The sequence below is a fragment of the Pongo pygmaeus genome, chromosome 15, assembly GCF_028885625.2.
Source record: "Pongo pygmaeus isolate AG05252 chromosome 15, NHGRI_mPonPyg2-v2.0_pri, whole genome shotgun sequence".
Lineage (NCBI taxonomy): Eukaryota > Metazoa > Chordata > Mammalia > Primates > Hominidae > Pongo > Pongo pygmaeus.
In genome coordinates, this window is record NC_072388.2 from 92746727 (window position 1) to 92764370 (window position 17644).

Genomic DNA, 17644 nt, shown 5'->3' on the forward strand with positions numbered 1-17644 from the left:
TGCTTTGAGAGATGGCTGATGTGTTATTAGTAAAAGGCTGGCCAGTTCTTCACTGACAGGAACGAGTGGTGAGCCTCAGGTGAAAGGGATACAAGAGAAACAATAATAGCCACCATTTATTGAGCATCTACTAGATACAAAGCACTCTACATACATGATTTTTATTCCTTAGCCCCTTCCCCTGGGTGAGATAAGCCTTATTATTATCCCCACTTTGCAGGTGAGGCAACTGAGGCCCAGCGGTTAAGTGCCTTATCCAAGATTATGCAGCTAGCAGGAGTAGTGTTAGGACTGAAGGCTGTCTGCCTCCAAAGCAGGGCCTCACTCAATATGTGTTCATTTCTATTCCCTGTTTTTGGGGTCTAGGCTCCTTTGGCTAAAATGTGCCAGAAGCATGGGGTAGAGAAATCTGAGGTTTTTTTTTTCTTTGAGGTGGCTCAATGTTATTGGCATCTCTGTTTATCGCTTCATCTGACATAGGTGTTTTTCCCCTTGCTTTGGGAATTCATGTACATGCAAAAAAAATTTGGATTACAAATTAAATCACATTTAGTTTCCCACTTAATATAGTAGTTTTAGGAGAAACAATAATTATGAGTAGAAGATTGTGATGTTAGGGCCAGGCACGGTGGCTCATGCCTGTAATCCCAGCATTTTGGGAGGCCGAGGCAGGCGGATCACCTGAGGTCAGGAGTTCGAGACCAGCCTGGCCAACATGGTGAAAGCCCGCCTCTGCTAAAAATACAAAAATTAGCCAGGCTTGGTGGTGCATGCCTATAGTCCCAGCTACTCAGGAGGCTGAGGCACAAGAATCGCTTGAACCCAGGAGGCGGAGATTGCAGTGAGCCAAACAAGATCGTTCCACCGCACTCCAGCCTGGGTGACAGAGCAAGACTCTGTCTCAAAAAATAAATAAATAAATAAAGATTGTGATGATAAACTCTGCTAGATTTGGGGCCTATTGAGAGTTTACCCAGCCCTAAGGAAACTTGCCCCTAATTACTTATAATCATAGCGACCAGTAGGAGAGCTTGTCATATATAGCAATTTTGATATAGTAACCTCAGTTAATCTTCACAACAGTGGTGTGAGGCAGACACTTCTATTATTAACCCCATATTAGAAACGGGAAAAGGGAGGCATGGAGAGATTAAATAATTGCAGGAATCATTCAGTAAGAGATAGAGCAAAATTTGAATCTGAGTATTTCTGCCTCCAAAGCCCAGGTTCGAGCTATTACATATTACCAATAGCTAAATGATAGGAAGTCCCTTGTTACTCATCTGACCTCCAAGGTAACCCAGAGTCATTTAGAGCACAAGTTACCAGCTGGCAACCTGCCAGCTGGCAACCTGCCGGCTGGCCCTGGCCCAGAGCATATTTTCTTTGCTGAGCTTGAATTTCTAATTTCTTCTTTTGGTCTGGATACCTCTGGTGTAACATGCAGGCTCCAGCTTTGCTCAGTTCCCGCCACTGACCTCAGCGTCCAAAGCAAGAAGAACAACCCACCAGCCCGTGGGCAGAAATCCTGCCGCCTCTGGGCTGGTTTACAAGGACTGGTGTGCTCATTCATTCACCTGCCTGGCCCTGCAGGGCAGTGGTTTTGCTCTCCACTTTAGACTGGCTCTCCCATTTTATGGGCCAAGAGGGGTGGGATGTTCCCAGCGCCACTCAGCCATGCTCTCTGCTCCATGTGGCCCTTCCTTTCCCTGGCATCACTCCTCTGCCCCCACCTGCCCCTCCATATGCCAACCATCAGCCCTGACCCTGTTTCAGGCCAGGGCTGTTCTCTCCAGCCCACGACCATCCTGGATTCCTCTCACTCAGAGAAGCCGAGGTCAGGTGGTTGGGGCAAGGTGAGCCCCTGGCACCAGTTCTTCCCTGCAGGGTGTGCAGGACCTTTGTGGAAGCCACAGATTTGGCTGTTTTAAGAACAAAGAGCTGGCTTTTTAATTATGCAGCCCAGACAGGCTCCCCGCAGGTGGGTGGAGAAGGGAGCTCCCCAGGGCTGCCTGGCAGACGCCCTGATTTCCACTCCTTGAAGTGGCCACTTGGAGAAGAAAGGAACCAGCAAGCAATCAAGCATGAAGGGCAGAAAAACTCTCCAGGTGAGGACAATCACTCAGCCCAGTGGGGATGCAGGGCGTGGGGGGCTCTGCGGACAGTGGGGTGTGCCCAGGGCCTCCAGCTTGCAGTGCAGAAGCTGGGATCCCATGCTGGGCTCGGGTTGGGGAGGCAGGTGGAGAGGAACCCAGACAGGGCTTTGCAGCCAGGTTGGTTCTGAGGATTGGAGTCTGGACTTTCTTGCTAACTTGCTCTCTGACCACAGGCAAGTCATTTAATCTCACTAAGCTTCAATTTCATCAACTGCAAAATGGAGATGATAATTCCTCTTTCCTGGAAGGAGTGAAGGGAATGATGGCTGTCACGTACCCGGCACAGAGTGGGAATCCCAAACAAGAATGGGAGCTAACCTTGATGAGGCACACCCTACTCGATGCATGCCTGGCTCTGTGTTAAACGCCTTGCAGTCACACAGCCATTTATTCTTCAAATTGTAATGCCGTGTGGCAGCTGGTGTTTTGCTGAAATGAAATCACAGCTTGCAATGGGCATTTGGCTCGCATTCTTCTGAGCGTGGTGCTCCCACGCTGCTGGCTTCGTGTGGTGACTCACGGCTCCCCCCACATCTCTGTGTTTGAATGAGCAACCGGGAAATCCTCCTCCTTATGGCGCGTTCTGCCAGCATTTGGACTTCACACGGTGTGAGCGCATGATTGGGTTTGGAATGGGGATAATATTTTGAAAATAACAAATGGATATGTTCTTTATTCTTCTCCAGGAAACCATGTGCCCCTGTCTAGTTCCATGGATTTCATGGGGCAGGAGGAGGCTGGGATGTAGGGGAAGTTCTGGCAGACAGGACGAGGAGGCAGACAGATCACCTCTTCAGGACCGCAGGGGATTGTCAGCAAGAGAAAAAGGGAGACAAAATCAGGGGGGCGCTAGGAGGCCAGGTGGGCATGTCTTCACCTTCCCTCTTAGGGGTGAGGATATTGTAGAGATGCCCAGTTGAGAAGGGCCCAGGGAGCCCTGGAAGATGGTAGCACATAAACCTCGAAGAGAAGCATCCACAGCCCTCCCTGAACCAGGTGAGTGCGCAGAGTTCAGAAGTCTCCGTGGGCGTTCAGGAACACGTGCAGAGGCCGCAGTCAGGAGGAGGAGGCTGCTTCAAGCCTGGACATTTGCAACTGGAGTGGTGGGAGCAGGGGTCACCCTTCGCCTAGAAAAGCCCAGGCACAGCCCCACAGTCACCTGTCCAGGAAGCAGCCCAGGCCAGCCCCTCTGCAGCAGAGACCTGTGAGAACCCAGAAGATGCCATGCCACCTGAGCCCAGCTCCCCTGCACCAGGCTACAGATATCTGCTCGGGGGTACCTGCGGGTGCTTCTTACAGGGAGCAGGCCCAGGAAGATGCCTCAATGACTGAGGGTCTATCTACAAGACCCAGAGTCACCCAAAAGACTCTGGTCAAACCAGAAGAGGCGGCAATGCCATCAATTTGCGAATTCAGGGTTTTTATTCCTTTCCTCCCTCACACCCAGTGAGGCAGGGACTCTGGACAGTTATATGAAATAAAATGCTATTTTTTCCTTTATGCCTGTGTGTACTGTATAAAATGTATAACCCACTGTTAATTAACAAATATTTCCCATGCCCAGCACATTTGGATGTTTGGAGGGCTGGATATTCGATGACAAATAAGGCCCCTGCTCCCACTGTCTTACATTGAAATGGGAGGAGAAAGGCAGGTACACAGATGGGCAATTGTTCTTAGGGGCTGAGCAGTGCTGTACTGAAAATAAACTCAGGTGATAGAATAGAGAATGATGAGACGCGCTCAAAGAGAGCCACAGGTGGTAATCGGAAAAAGAGCCACTGGAGTTTACCTCTCCCAACTTCACAGATGAGAAATCCGAGGCTCAGAAGGAAAGAGCCTTGCAGAAGTCACATATGAAGTGATTTTGTTAGACCCGCGGGTCCCTGACTGCAGCTCCTGTGTGCTTCCCACGGCAGGGGAGATACTTGGCTATAAATCCAGCTGAAATGGACCATTTAAAATCCAAGGGCATGTCTGGGTTGGAAGAGCCTGGAACTAACTTGTAGCGACACAGAGCTAAGTGTGAATTGCAACTCTGTGCCTTAACTGCTTTTTTTTTTTTTTTTTTTTTACCCCTTGGCAAGCCACTTAACCTCAGTTTACTCATCTGCACAATGGGGGTAATCTTCCTGCCTCCTAGGCTTGCAGGGACTATTAAAGAGATAAAGTACATGAAGCCCTGGCAAGCTGGCCCTGAGTGTCCCTTTATCTCCACACTGTTGTCATTGTCGCTGTGCACATTGTGGGGCCATTGCCACCACCAACCTACCCCTGGAGGGCAGGGGCCTTGTCTTGCTTCCCTCTATATCCCCAGGACACAGCACGTGTCCCCAGTCAACACTAGGATATGATTGAGCAGCCGCTATCTAGGGACTGCCAGGCTCAGGCAGCGGAGGATAACCGACTGGAAACATCCGCCAGAGAGGACAGAGAGTCGGAGCTCTGCATGCAGGGCTGTCTGTGCCGCCCAGGAGAGGGGGCATTCCTCCGGCTCTGTGCATGCGTAGGTTTATGATCCATGTGTGTTCAGCGAGGAGGCTACCTCTGAAGGGGACCTGGATAGCAGATGAGTGGTGGCCAGGCAGAAACTGGAGGGAGAGGTGAGCTGGGCAAGGAGAGCAAAGCCCGGCCAAGGGGTGAGCGTGGGAACACGAGGCCGGCAGTGAGTGCGGTTTGCCGGATGATGGGGCGTGGGGTGGGGTGAGCAGTGAGGAGTGGGGCTGGGGAAGCCTCGGGGCCCAGGGCAGCTAGACTAAAGATGGGTCCACAGCAGCCAGCAGGGTGGGCTTGAGTGCTCAGCTGGGCACGCAGCGGTTGCGTGGAGTGAGGAGAAGCCTGAGGCAGGTAGAGAGAGGGAGTAGAAGTAGGGGATGGTATGGGGAGGGGCTGGGTAAGTGGAGGTGGGTTGGAGAGCAGATGGGAGGGCCCAAGTAGGACCCATCAGATTGAAGGAGCTGGGGACCTCTGAGGTTTCCAGCTGGGGCCTTGGGTGGGGGAAGCTGAACTCTGTGATCAGTGCGGTACCTGGCCGGTAGCAGAACCTCTTAAGGATCTGGGGACTGACTGACTGGATGAACATATGGAGAGCAGAAGGAGCCCCAGAGGAGAGCCCGGAGAGGAGAGGAGGACAGGCTGGGAGTGCAGCTCCACCTGCCCCCACAAGCAGGCCCTCACAGAGCTGGATCTCCCAGACAAAGGCAGCCATAGGTGTCTGGAGCGCAGGCTGTGGACACCACTTGTGCCAGGCACGGAGACAGGGCATCCTCCATGTGTCACAGGACTGGTCAGCCACTTCCTAAGTGGGAGGATGGTAGAGGAACAGGAAGCCAGTGACTCAGTGGGGGCTGTCACGAGCCTGGTGATGTGGGTGAGTCTGCCCAAAGGTGAGGCCACAGCGCGGCCACGTTACTGAGCCAGCTGCCACCCGAAGCCAGCGCAGCAGCTCACTCAGGCTCACAGGACCATCTTCTGTGATGTCACACCATAGTATCACGTGCGGGGAAGGCGGGAGGAAGAGCCTTCCTGCCATCACTCGCTGCCACGCATCCAAGACAGTAATTCTGCCGCCCTGCCAGGTGCTAGGCAGGGATGTCCTGTGGGTCCTGCTGCACCTCCCACCTCACGGGCAGCAGCAGGACCCCAGAGCAGGACATGGAGCTGTAAGGTGGCCAGAGCATAGTTTGTCATGTTGGCCATAGGAGCTGTCACCAGTGGCCAAAGTCCCCAAAGGTGTGAGGTGGAGACACTGGGCTGGCCCCTAGGAGGGCTCTGATGCTGCAACTGTGTGCTGATGGCTCCCGGCACCTGTATGCTCAGCCGATCACCACTTCCCTCTGTCAGGCTGGCCCTGGGTCCCCATTCCCAGGCCCCTGCACAAGCAGGCAGAGCATAGCACATAGGCCTGCCACGCCCTGCTGGCCTCCGAGCTTGCTGCTGAGGACACCTGGGCTGGGCGTGCATAGGAGTGGGTGTGAGGCCTGAGATGTCCCACTGAACCCTCACCTGCTTTCAGGCAGGCTCCAGGAGGGGGCCAGTGGACAGAGGAGCCCTCACTATCACACAGGCTGTTTCATTAAGGACAACAGCGACGGTCATTGTAACGATGGCCATCTTCTACTGCGTGTCTACTGTATGCAGGCCAACGGCAGCTCACAGAATCCCAGGTGCGAGGGGCGCTTGTAACAGGAGTGCCTTTAATAACTCCCATGTTCCCTCCACGTCCCTTATGCCTGGGACACAGGCCTTTCCCTGAATTCCTGCACTGAGCTCTGTCCCTTGGGCTGTGAGCCCAGTTAGGGGGATACACCTGCCCACCAGCTCTGGGCACACAGGGCTCTTAGCTGTCCCCCACTGAGCTAACTCTGAAGCCCCAGGGAACCCAGGCGGGGGTGGTGGGGCCCAGCAGCGCCCCAACAGTGGAGAGAGTCTGGGTTGTGGCCCCTCACTTGTGCCCAGTGGCCAGGCCTTGGAGGCACCAGGCTGGGTTCAACCCCCAGCCCCATCCCTGTTTCCTGGTATGTGCTTGACCTTGGCCATCGTGCTCCATCTCTGACCTGTCTCTCACTCCAAACAGGAGGATGAAGATGCTGCAGGGGCAACTTTTTCTCTCTTCCTACACCCCTCCTGGCCCATCACACTGGAAGCTCTTCCCCACGGCTGCTTCCTGTGAGGCTTGCCTGAGGGTGAGGCTGGAGCAGGGAAAACAAAGCAGCAGGGTGGTGGCGGGAGCCTGAGCCTGGGGGGCCCTGTGCCCTTCGGGCCCCTCTGCGTGGGGGTGCAGGGCAAGCCTCCATTCTCCATGCAACTGGCCAGGTAAGGAGGCTCTGCAGAGCAGCCTGTGGGTGCTGAGGTCTACACATGGGGTGGACATCCAGGAGGCCGACCCTGGCCACTGTCACCCTGCTGGTGTGGCCGGCTGATTCCTGCTCCCAGTGATTCCTGTGAGCACTTGTCAACTTAGGGTGACCTTCTTGTCCCATTTTCCCCAGATATCCCCGGTTTTAGCCCTGAAAGTCCCAGGTTCAGGAGAATCTCTCAGTCCCAGGCAAACTGGGAAGGTTGGTCGCCCTATTCTCAATTAAGTCAAGGGTCAAGGCGGTGGGTGGCAGGATGAGGGACAGAATTGGCCTTTGAAATCCCCATAAATACCGACCTTGAGGCATTGGGATAAAACATACAGAAATATCCCACAGAAGATCCCCAGCCCAGCCCTGGGGTATAGCAGGACCCTAGTGAAGGATCCCCCCATCCCTCAGGCCCGCCTTCTCCTTTCCCCCACCCCACAAACGACAACTGGCAGACATCTCTATATTTTTATTGAAAATAAAAAAGTCATGGTGCTTTCTTCCTCATAAGTGGCATATGGACACCCCCAGTGCTGCCGATCTTGCTTCCGGTACAAAAGTCTCAGCAGGAAGCCAACCTTAATGGCTTGTTGGTGGATAAGACAGCATCGACTTGTACATTTGCCCATTGAGACAACTCCCAGGAGCAACCGTCCTCTCTCCAGTACACGCGGCACGTTGCTAAGAAGGCAGATTTCAGGATATTCACATTCATGCATTACGTATCTCACACTACCTGGGCAGTTTAACTCAAACTTTGTACAGATGCAGAGAGTACAGTAGTTATATTTATATATATATGTAGAGATCTCTTTAAATATACATAGATATATATAATATATATGTTTATATTTTTACACCTATTAGTCTTTCTTCCAAAACTTCCTTTAGAAGCTTCTTAGGAACACCTGAAACCTCTGGGAGATCCTATGATCTGAGTTCCAAAGTTGGGGTCAACTCTGAGACGGCTGGAAAAGATCTATTTGAGACAATGAGAAGGGAAGCGCATTTCATTCTTGACCTCAGGGCTCCGACTAGCCTGAGAATTGGTGTGTGTCTAGAGACTGCCGGCTCATTTTAAATAAAAGTTCTAAGCTCAAATACTAGGCCGGCAGGGTTTTAAGTACCTTATGTCTCGTAAGCTCAAAATCTAGTGGGTCTCCCTTGCTGTGCCATAATACTTATTTTTTGAATGGGCGGTCTTGGGCTTGGGGTGGGTATTAAGTGAATCTTTTTTAAAAAACTAGGCTCTTCCCTTGGTTTTTGCTAACTGGGGTGAGAAGAGATTTTACAAGCCCAACTGAGAGGGAATTTATGTGCAGACCAGAGCCCTGGATGGGTCAGTGGCTCAGGGAAGAGGATACAGGCCCCAAAGTGTGGTGATAGCTCAGCTGATTCCTTGCCAGGGAGCCTCACCTGGGGCTGGAAGATTAGGCTAACTGCCAAATCCAGGCCTCCTAGGTTTAAGCCAAGGTAGGGAATGATGGGACCAGGCGAGTGTGTGCAAAGCTGGGCTGTGCCCAGCCCCTTCAGGCTGCCCACCACTCCATGATCCCTTAGCCAGGAACCTCCCCTCTTGCAGAAGGTGCCCTCTGATCACTCCTGAGCTTCTGAACAGCCCAAGGCATGGGCACTTTCTCATGGTTGCAGCACAGGGTGGTGTGTGCTTAGGGCTAGGGTCCTGCCCAGGGGTCTGCTTAGGGCACAGCTTGGGGGTTCAGCAGGCACCAGAAGGCTGAAGGCAGTAGGGGAGAGTGCCCTGGGGTGGGGTCTGCTGGGTTTCCCCCTTTAACCTGCTGCTGGTCCACACCCTCTGGCCTGTTTGTCACCTGGCTCCGCACCTCAAGAGCACTGTGAAGTACCGGCCAGGTCAGGGGCAGGGGGCGGCACTATGCTGATGCCCAGGTGTCCAGGGGAAGCAAAATTCAAATCTAAACCCCAAACAAGTCCTCAAATAGAAGGAAATGAGAAAAGAAGAAAAACCCTTTATGGGAGGGTATGCCCTGGGCCTGTCCTCAGCCTGCACCTGTCCTCAGCCCACACCTGATGACCTGGGCAGGACGATGACACACAGACGGCTCCGTGGGCACTAGGACTCTGGGACAATGGGCTTTTTAAGGTTTGGCCCAAATGGGGACCGGTTTTCAGGTGTGTCTGTTTTCTCTGGACTTCAAAGTCTCACCTGTAGCTTAAACACCTATCAGAGGAGTACACTGGAGGTTTAGGAGGCAAACCAGGTCTCAGAGGGCTCGACAGTGGAACCATTCAATGCATTGGGTTCCTTCTGAGCCATACGTAGGGGCGGTGGGGAGAGCCAGGGGGCCAGGAGTGTCCCACTCATTTTCCAGGAGATGCAAAATCACCCTGTCTCCGTGGGCTTCCTGATGTGGCCCACAGGGAAGGCTGTCACTTGGGAGACAGGCCAACCGGGCAGGGGTTACCAGCCTGGAGGACCCCTCTCCTCCTGTCCCATTTCATCCCTTGATCCTCCAACCACGCTGGAGGGCTCAGCGCTTCTATAGCATGAGACTGTGGAAACAGACATTGATAGGAAGACACTGGAAGAACACCACCTCCTTCTTGGTGAATGGGGCTCGGGGAAGGGTAAAATGGGGAGATGATGGAGGACTCTGGGAGAGGGCCTGAGTACAACAGTCAGGCCTCAGGGGACTGTGGGGGACATCCAGCGCCTGGCCAGCATCAGCCTGGTACAGCATGCCCACAGTGGATTTGGCACAAGTAGTGGCCTCTGCTGACTAAGGCAGGGCCTGGCTCACATAGATGCATCAGTTCCTATGGGGTCAAGTGTGGGGATGAGTCTGAGGACAGGTGCAGTGGCCTCTGCCCTTGCCCAGTGGCCCTGGGCCGCGGGTTCAGTGAGTCGTTTTGCCCCCGGAAAGCCAGACACTGCCCCCCGAGTGTAAACGCACTCCTGTGTCTGCTCAGGAGGGGATTTTGCAGGCTGGACTCACAGCCCTCCATGGCAGGCAGTCAGGAGCCTAGGGTGTGGGGTGTCAGTGGGGATAGGAAGGAGAAGGTAGGCCCTGAAGATTGACAACAACTGCAGATGGGGCGATGAACAGATGTGTGGGAAGCACCTTTGAAAGGGGATGTCTGTCTGCTGGCTGTGCCGATGGCTTCTGTTGAGAATGTGAACAGAGGAGCAGGCAGGCTTCCTGGGAGGAGAAGAGGTTTTCCGGCAGGGAGTGGGCTCCGGACCATCTTTCTTTTGGCTAAAGGGGGAAGCCTCCCTGCCACAGCAAAAAGACAGATCCCTCTGGCTTCGCCAGTGCGCATGCTTTAGACAGCAGCTGGGGGCAGTCGACAGACCAGACACCAGACAGGGAGGAGGATGTGGAGGGCCTGGGGTGGGGACACTGCCCAGGTGCTGCACGCAGCGTGAGCTGGGCTCAGCCTGGTGTCCGAGCTGCCTGGGCCCACAGGCTGACCAGGGGCAAGCCTGGGAAGACAATGGTTTCTCCTTCGGGAGGCTCAGGGCCTGTGAGGCAATGAAGTCCTGGACAAGCTCAGGGTTAGCTCATGTCCACCTGCTTTCCCACGTCCACCAGTGCCACCAAGGTGTCCCTCTGGCCAGCGGGTCCAGGGTCTGCAGACTCACACCACTGCATTGTTCACGTCTACTCCTTTGTTGCTCTGCGAAGCACTCATGGGATACTCAGCAACGCTGGTGCCATTTTCGTCTTTTCTCAGTGGTTTCCTGAAAGTGGGGGGAGGGGACAGGGAAGGCAAAGGAGGGGGAGGCAGGGACACCATTAGTTATCACTGATGGTGGGGTGTAACCTCCAGCTAGCATCCCTGCTCCATGAGAGTGTCAGAAGGAAGCCAATGGCTCTGTTCTCGGTTAGCATCCTTGGGCTGCTAGTCCTTGTGGGGTTATTCAGAAGCTGGACGTGGTCTTAACTCCGGTGTCATGAAAACCAGGGCACAGTTGAGAGGGAAAGAGGGGAGCTATTAATGATGAAGCAGGGACAGCAGGTATGAGTCCGGGCTGTTCTGGACAAACAAGAAAGTATGTTCCGTCTAGCACGGTCAGGCCTTGACTGATCTCTTCGATCAGGGCACAGACAGTTAACAGAAGTGCTAGGGGTTGAATTCTGCAATCTTCCTCAGTGTCGGCAAAGGCAAATGCAAAATGTGATGAAGCAGATGGTGCTAGCGGTGATGCTGGTGGTAACAGTGGTGGTGGTAGTGGTGATGCTGGTGCTAATGGGGTGGTGGTGGTGGCAGTGGTGATGCTGGTGCTAATGGGGTGGTGGAGGTAGTGGTGATGCTGGTGCTAATGGGGTGGTGGAGGTAGTGGTGATGCTGGTGCTAATGGGGTGGTGGAGGTAGTGGTGATGCTGGTGCTAATGGGGTGGTGGAGGTAGTAAAGGTGATGGTGGCAGCAGTGATGATGCTAATAATGGTGGTGATGATAGTGATGGTTAGGGTAATGGTGGTGGTGATGGTTCGGTTGACAATGGTGGTGATGGTGATACTGGTGATGGAGGTGATGGTGGTGGTGAAGGTCAAAATGCTGGTGGTGATAGTGATGGTGGTTATATGGTGGTGGAGGTGATGTGGTGGTGATGGCAGTGGGGTGGTGATGGTGATAGCGGTAATGATGATGGGGTGATGAAGATGGTGATGATGATAGTGATGGTTAGCGTAATGGTGGTGGTGATGGGTTGACGGTGGTGATGATGGAGGTAATGATGGTAGTGAAGGTTGTATTGGTGGTGGTGATAGTGATAATGATGGTGATAATGATGGTGTTGGTGGTGGTGATGTGGTGGTGGGGATGGCAATGGTGGTGGTGATGGTGATAGTGGTAATGATGTGGGTGGCAATGATAGTGATGGTAATGGCAACGGTGGTAGTGATGATGGTGGTGAATGTCTACACTAAATTAGTACACGCCAGTGGTTCTTGAACACTTTAAATTGAGCCATTTGAAGCTCATTCCAGAGGGCCCCTAACCCCAAAAGCGGTTTTTCCTATGCATATAAGGGATCAGGAAGGCTGGGAGGGAGGCTCTGAGAAGGCTCTTGCTCACTTGCTGGGGCTCTGAAATTACGGTGTACTTTTGGGCCTGGCTGAAGTCTCACTTCCTCCCTCCCTCGAGTTGTTCAGGAGGGCTCTGGCCCCCAGCCTGAGTGTCTGTATCCTCCTGATCTAAGCCACATGCTCTCCGTAGCCCAATTCCATGCCACAATTCTGCTATCTCATCCCCACAAGGCTGTAGCCCAGCCCCCTCCAGGGTTCCCAGAGGTGCCAGGGTTGAGCCTGGATCTGCCCTTGCTGGGAGTTGTCCAGGCTGGACATTTATGGTCATTATCATAGGCCCAGGAGTTGATTGCTTCTGCCTTTTCAAATGTGCCCAGAGCCTCCCCAGAGCCACGGTCAGATGGGCTGGTGCCTGGTGACCAGCTCGATGTCTCTGGGATAAAGCCCTGACTGAGTGAGTTCAGAGGAGGCAGGGTCTGTGAGGGGATCATTAGCAGTTCATGGGAAGAATGATCAGGCCTACTCAGAGACTACACACTGAGCTCAGTCCGGTAGCGAACTGTTCCTTTTTCTCCTGCAGCAGAAGTAGCTCAAAACTTCTGCTAAGCAAGCCAAGTGCACTCACTCCAGGTGGTCAAGCCCAGCCACCGTGGCTTCTTCCAGGAATGCAAGAGGTAAACCCACAATTCCTCCCACAGTGCATCATGATTTGTGCAAAGCACTCTCTGTTACAGAGATTTCCTTGTCCCTTCTCTCAGTGGTCACCTGAAGAAGCTAGGCCTGGAGTAAGAGATTCATTTCATGGGGAAACTGAGGCTTAGAGAGGGCTTAATTTGCCCAAGAGCGCTCATCTGGTTTGCGGTGGGGCCTGGACCACCACCCACTAACACTGCATCTTGGCCAGACATCTATCTTCCCATTATTATTATTGTTACTATTGTTTTGGAGATAGGGTCTTGCTCTATTGCCTAGGCTGAAGTGCAGTGGCATCATCACAGCTCACTGCAACCTTGAACTCCTGAGCTCAAGCAATCCTCCAGCTTTAGCCTCCTGAGTAGCTGGGACTACAGGTGTGTGTCACCAAGCCTGGCTAATTTTTAAATTTTTTGTAGAGACAGGGTCTCGCTATGTTGCCCAGGCTGTTCTTGAACTCCTGGCCTCAAGTGATCCTCCCGTCTCGGCCTCCCAAAGTGCCAGCATCTTCCCATTTAATCAGCATTCCCGGCAGGTATTCCCACGAGCTCTGGGATCTCATCAACTCGGGAAAGCCTTCCTCCACCCTCCTCTTAGAGATTCTGCAGAGTCCTCCAAGAAGACTGTCTCCTTTTGCTTTAACTCAGCATATCCCACACGTGAATCTGAGAACACCATTTATGTAGACGCTAACAGATACTCTCTGGAAACTCTGCGTTTACAGGCCTCAGCTGTGCTACCTTGTTTATGTCGGGATCCATGGGAAATGATGGACTCTGCAGCCAAGCTCTGCCCTGGGCCTTTTGCTCCCTCTGTCCCCTTCAACCCCGTTCCTGTCCTACTCACCCCTTTCCAGGAAGCCTTAAGCAGCTCTGATGTTGCTGGGTGTGCCTGGCTTCTGACTCCATGAAATCTGCATGGCCTGGACAATTTGTGGGGGGGGCATTTTCTTACAGTGAGATCCTGTGCTCCCCAGTGAGGCCGCTGATGGACTCAAGTGGGAGAAATATATCATGAATACATGAGGGGAAGAAAGGACATCAGCATCAGGATTCCAGAAAATATTAACAGGCAGAAAAGAGTCTGGACCTAAGCCCACACTGCATTCTCCTTAATACATATTACATATCGGGCTTACGGCTAAAATAAAAACAATTGCAACAGGTCCAGATCATGGGAGATATGGCTTAAGGGCCTTCTAGGGTGGATAATGAAGAAATGAAGGCGGCATGGAGCTCCCTTAGAAATGACTAAGCCTGGAGGGCTCAAGGTTTCCACCCTTTTTCGGGTAAGGTGAGGAGGTCAGTAGGATTTCTATTGGCAGGAGGCAAGGAGAGAGTTCTAAAGGCTTCCTGCCGTCTGTGAGACCCCTTCGTACTCGCAGGCCCTGGGGAAGAGGTGGCTCAGAAGAGATAAGCAGGAAGTGAGCCTGGCAGGAGGACCCTGGAAGGCAGGGTGAGGAGGGGGCCCAGGGCCTTCACAGCTGCTCAGCCAGTTTCCCAGACAGGAAAGCAGGCAGGGGGGCTTGGCAGGGGCTCAGCACATGTGGCAGGTAAGGGCCCCAGACAGGAGCATTCGGGAGCCGCACATGGTGATGGGGGAGGGTGGCAGCCGAGGGCTCTCCTGACAAGTGGTCATGATCTGCTCCCCTCCTGCCACCGGAGCTGAGTCCCCAACCACTCTCCTGCCTGGACTGCTGCTCCCAAAGCCTTTCTGGGATTCACTGGAGCCCCATGGAAGCTGGGTGTTCCCTAAAGCAGAAGACGGCTCCACCTCTGCACCCCCCCAACTCCACCCTTCCACCAAGCACGGCACTTCAGGGTGACGCTGCGGAAGTGCTAAGAGGCAGATGTCAAGGCTCAGTAAACCCCCACCCCACCATTTTCTGGCCGTGTGACTTCAGGCAAGCTACATAGCCTCTCTATGCCTCAGTTTCTTGTCTTTGAAATGAGCACAATAGTGGTGTCCATTTCATAGGCTTATTGGGAGGATTAAACACGTTAGTCCATGTCAAGCACTTAGACAAGTGTCTGGCATACCGTAAGTACTCCATAAATGTTTGTTAGCTCTCAGTACTGCTGGGGAAAAGCTGTCACCAGGTAGCTGGCCCCACTGGCTGGCAGCAGACAAGGTTCTCCATTCCGCACAGACTTCCTACCTAACGTGTGCCCCGTGGGGCTCCGGAAATGCTAGAGAGAGTTGTTAGGACCCAGCCTGGCTCTGCAGCTCTGTGAGTCAGCTGAGGCTGGTCTCACTAAACCAAGAAGAGGCATTTCCACCCTGGTCCAGGCAGAGATGGCCACAGAGTGCTCCCTAAATGGCATGGTTCCTAGAAACCAAGAGAGAGGTTAGTGAGACTTTCCTTGGCAGCACCCAGGATTCCTGCTTGTAGGAGGGTGGGCTCTGCCACCTTGAGACTTCTTGTCCCCTGCCCTGGGCTTGGAGGGCAGCAGGCCCCCACATTCCCTGCTCGGAGTGCCGTGCGGACAGCTCCAGCCGCACATGCCGGCAGCCACGAGGGGCCCCTGCAGAAACCGTGCCTCCACCAGCATCTCTGGCCTGGGCAAGGAGGGCCAGGACCAGGTACCCCTCCTAGGCCCTGCTGATCACGATGTGACAGACTCCCCCTCAGCCTGTTGCTCTGTGGAGATGGAGGAGATGGAGGCAAAGAACAGCTCTGGAAGCCTGAGAAGGGAGGCTCTCCTCCTGCCTCACGCGCCCCTGGGAGAAGTGAAAGTTAAAGGTCCCAGACTCACCTCTTATGAAGGCATTCACCCCCCCAAATGCCCACCCCTGACACCCTCCCACACCCATACATACACATGAACCTGCATAACACACACAGACACATACACACAGACACATGTACATACGCACAAATCCACACACACACACACTATACACATACACACGTATGCAAACACACACATATATAATATACACATAGACACATGTACACATGCACAAATCCACACACACACATACAATATACACATACACACAGACACATGTACATATGCACAAACCCATACAAATATGTACCTACACACACACATATATGCACACACACACAGGCACATACCCATAAATGTACAAATCCACACACACAAACAATATACACATACACGCAGACACATGTACATATGCACAAATCCACACACAATATACACATACACACGTACCTAAACACACACACACAATATACACATACACACATGTCCCTACACACATATGCACACATACATATGAATACACATATGCATACACATACCTATATACATATATCCCCACACTCATATACACACACACTCAGCGTTCCATGATGAGACTCCTCTGTAGACCTCAGACTTCCCCAAACCTGGGTCAAGAAGCCAAAAAAAGCCTTTCTGAGCCTCGAGGGTGTCACCGTGAGAAGCAGCAGCCCCACATCCAGCCTCCATCACCCAGGGGGTGGGAGACAGGCACGAGGCAGACAAGCGTCCTCACAGCCAGTGGGACCCACTGTCTGGACCATCCCCTGGGATCACCTGTTTGGCCGCCTCCGCTGAGCTGTGGCGGAACTGGCGCCTGTGCATTTCTCATGCTTGCATCCTCCCCTGGGAGCTGTGGGCCGAGGGGAGCAGAGAGGGCTCCGCGGGGGGAGGGCCTTCTCACAGGCGTGACTCTCTCTCCCCTTGAGCACTGCTCTGCAGCCTGGGATTTGTTCTAGGGCAGAGCCCTTCCCAGCCCAGAGGCTGAAGAAAGGATTGCGGGGTCATGCACAGAGCCTTGGACAGGGACCTCCAAGCTAGCCCAGGCCTCGGTGACTGTCCTTCAAGCCTCTGAGATGCCAGAATGGTGCTGGGGGATGGAGATCCCTGCTGGGGATTCTGTGTGCAGAAGCGGCCCAGACGGTGTCCGTCTCACTGGGGGTCTGGGCACCTGCCTCCCTGAAACTCCAGGGACAATGCCTCCCTGCCACCCGCCTCTGTGCTGGGGATGAAGGGGCTGGGGAACACCTCTGGGTAGAAGGGCCTTCGGCTGAGGTCTGGTGGGGGTCCTATACAGAACAGGTGGGCACAAGCAGACACATATGGGCATGCCCTTGGACACCAGCCCCAGGTCACGGAACCTCCCTTCACCTTGTCTTCCTGTCACAAAACCTCCCTTCACTTTGTCTTGCTGTCACAAAAGGCCTTCATTGGTAATGGGAATACACAAAGCCATCTGTTCTTCCTAGAGGCTGGGTTTCCAGGAGACACCTGCCCTGAGCTCCTGGGCTGTCATGCCCCACCAGGGCTCCCCTGCATCCTACGCTGCTCAGCTGTCCTGAGCCAGCCCAGCCCAGCCTGGTCACCATGGGTGCTACAGAAATGCCCGGCACTGCTTCGGGGGCTCCTGAAGCAAACAAGGAGGCTGAGGGGGTGTCTCCCCAAGAGAAGCGGCCCATCCCCCTCCCCCGGACTCTCCAACCTCAGGCACAGGGCGCCTCTCTTCACGGGCAAGATTTGTTCCAGGTGGCTCCACCTCCATGGTCCTGTGGGTTCGGCTCATTTGAGTGTGCAAAACGGACTCATATGGCCCAAGGACACTGGCCTCGACCTGGCACCAGGTTGGTAGTCATCTGACCAGCAGTACACAAATGAACAGACTGCAGCAAATTAGGAGAAGAACTAAGACGGCAAAGAACCAGGCGTCGAGGGAGAGAATAGCGGGAGGCCTGGTAGGCTGACAGGTCAGCGAGGTCCAGAGGGTGAGAAGGATCCTGCCATGCAAGGAGCAGGACAGAGCCGGGATGGAGGCCCGTGCAGCTGGAGAGTCCTGAGTGAGGGCAGAGAGGTGGAGAAAAACACCAGCAGGAGCAGTGGGGCAGGAGCCAGCCCCTGTAGGGTGCAGCTGGCCGGGGCAAGGTGTCTGGGTCTTATCCTGACTGCAGTGGGCGTCACCTGAGGACTTCTTAAA

At 53.7% G+C, this 17644-nt stretch overlaps 1 protein-coding gene across 2 annotated transcripts in view; it reads right to left on the bottom strand.

The window, feature by feature from the left end:
• Positions 1-9733: 9733 nt before the first annotated feature.
• Positions 9734-17644, bottom strand: part of PRIMA1 (proline rich membrane anchor 1) — a 68511-nt gene continuing 60600 nt past the window's right edge. For both annotated transcript variants that reach the window (XM_054447508.2, XM_063652030.1), the window contains exon 5: positions 9734-10721. In XM_054447508.2, coding sequence (XP_054303483.1) covers positions 10619-10721 — 103 coding nt within the window. In that variant the 3' untranslated portion in view covers positions 9734-10618. The remainder of the gene's footprint in view (positions 10722-17644) is intronic.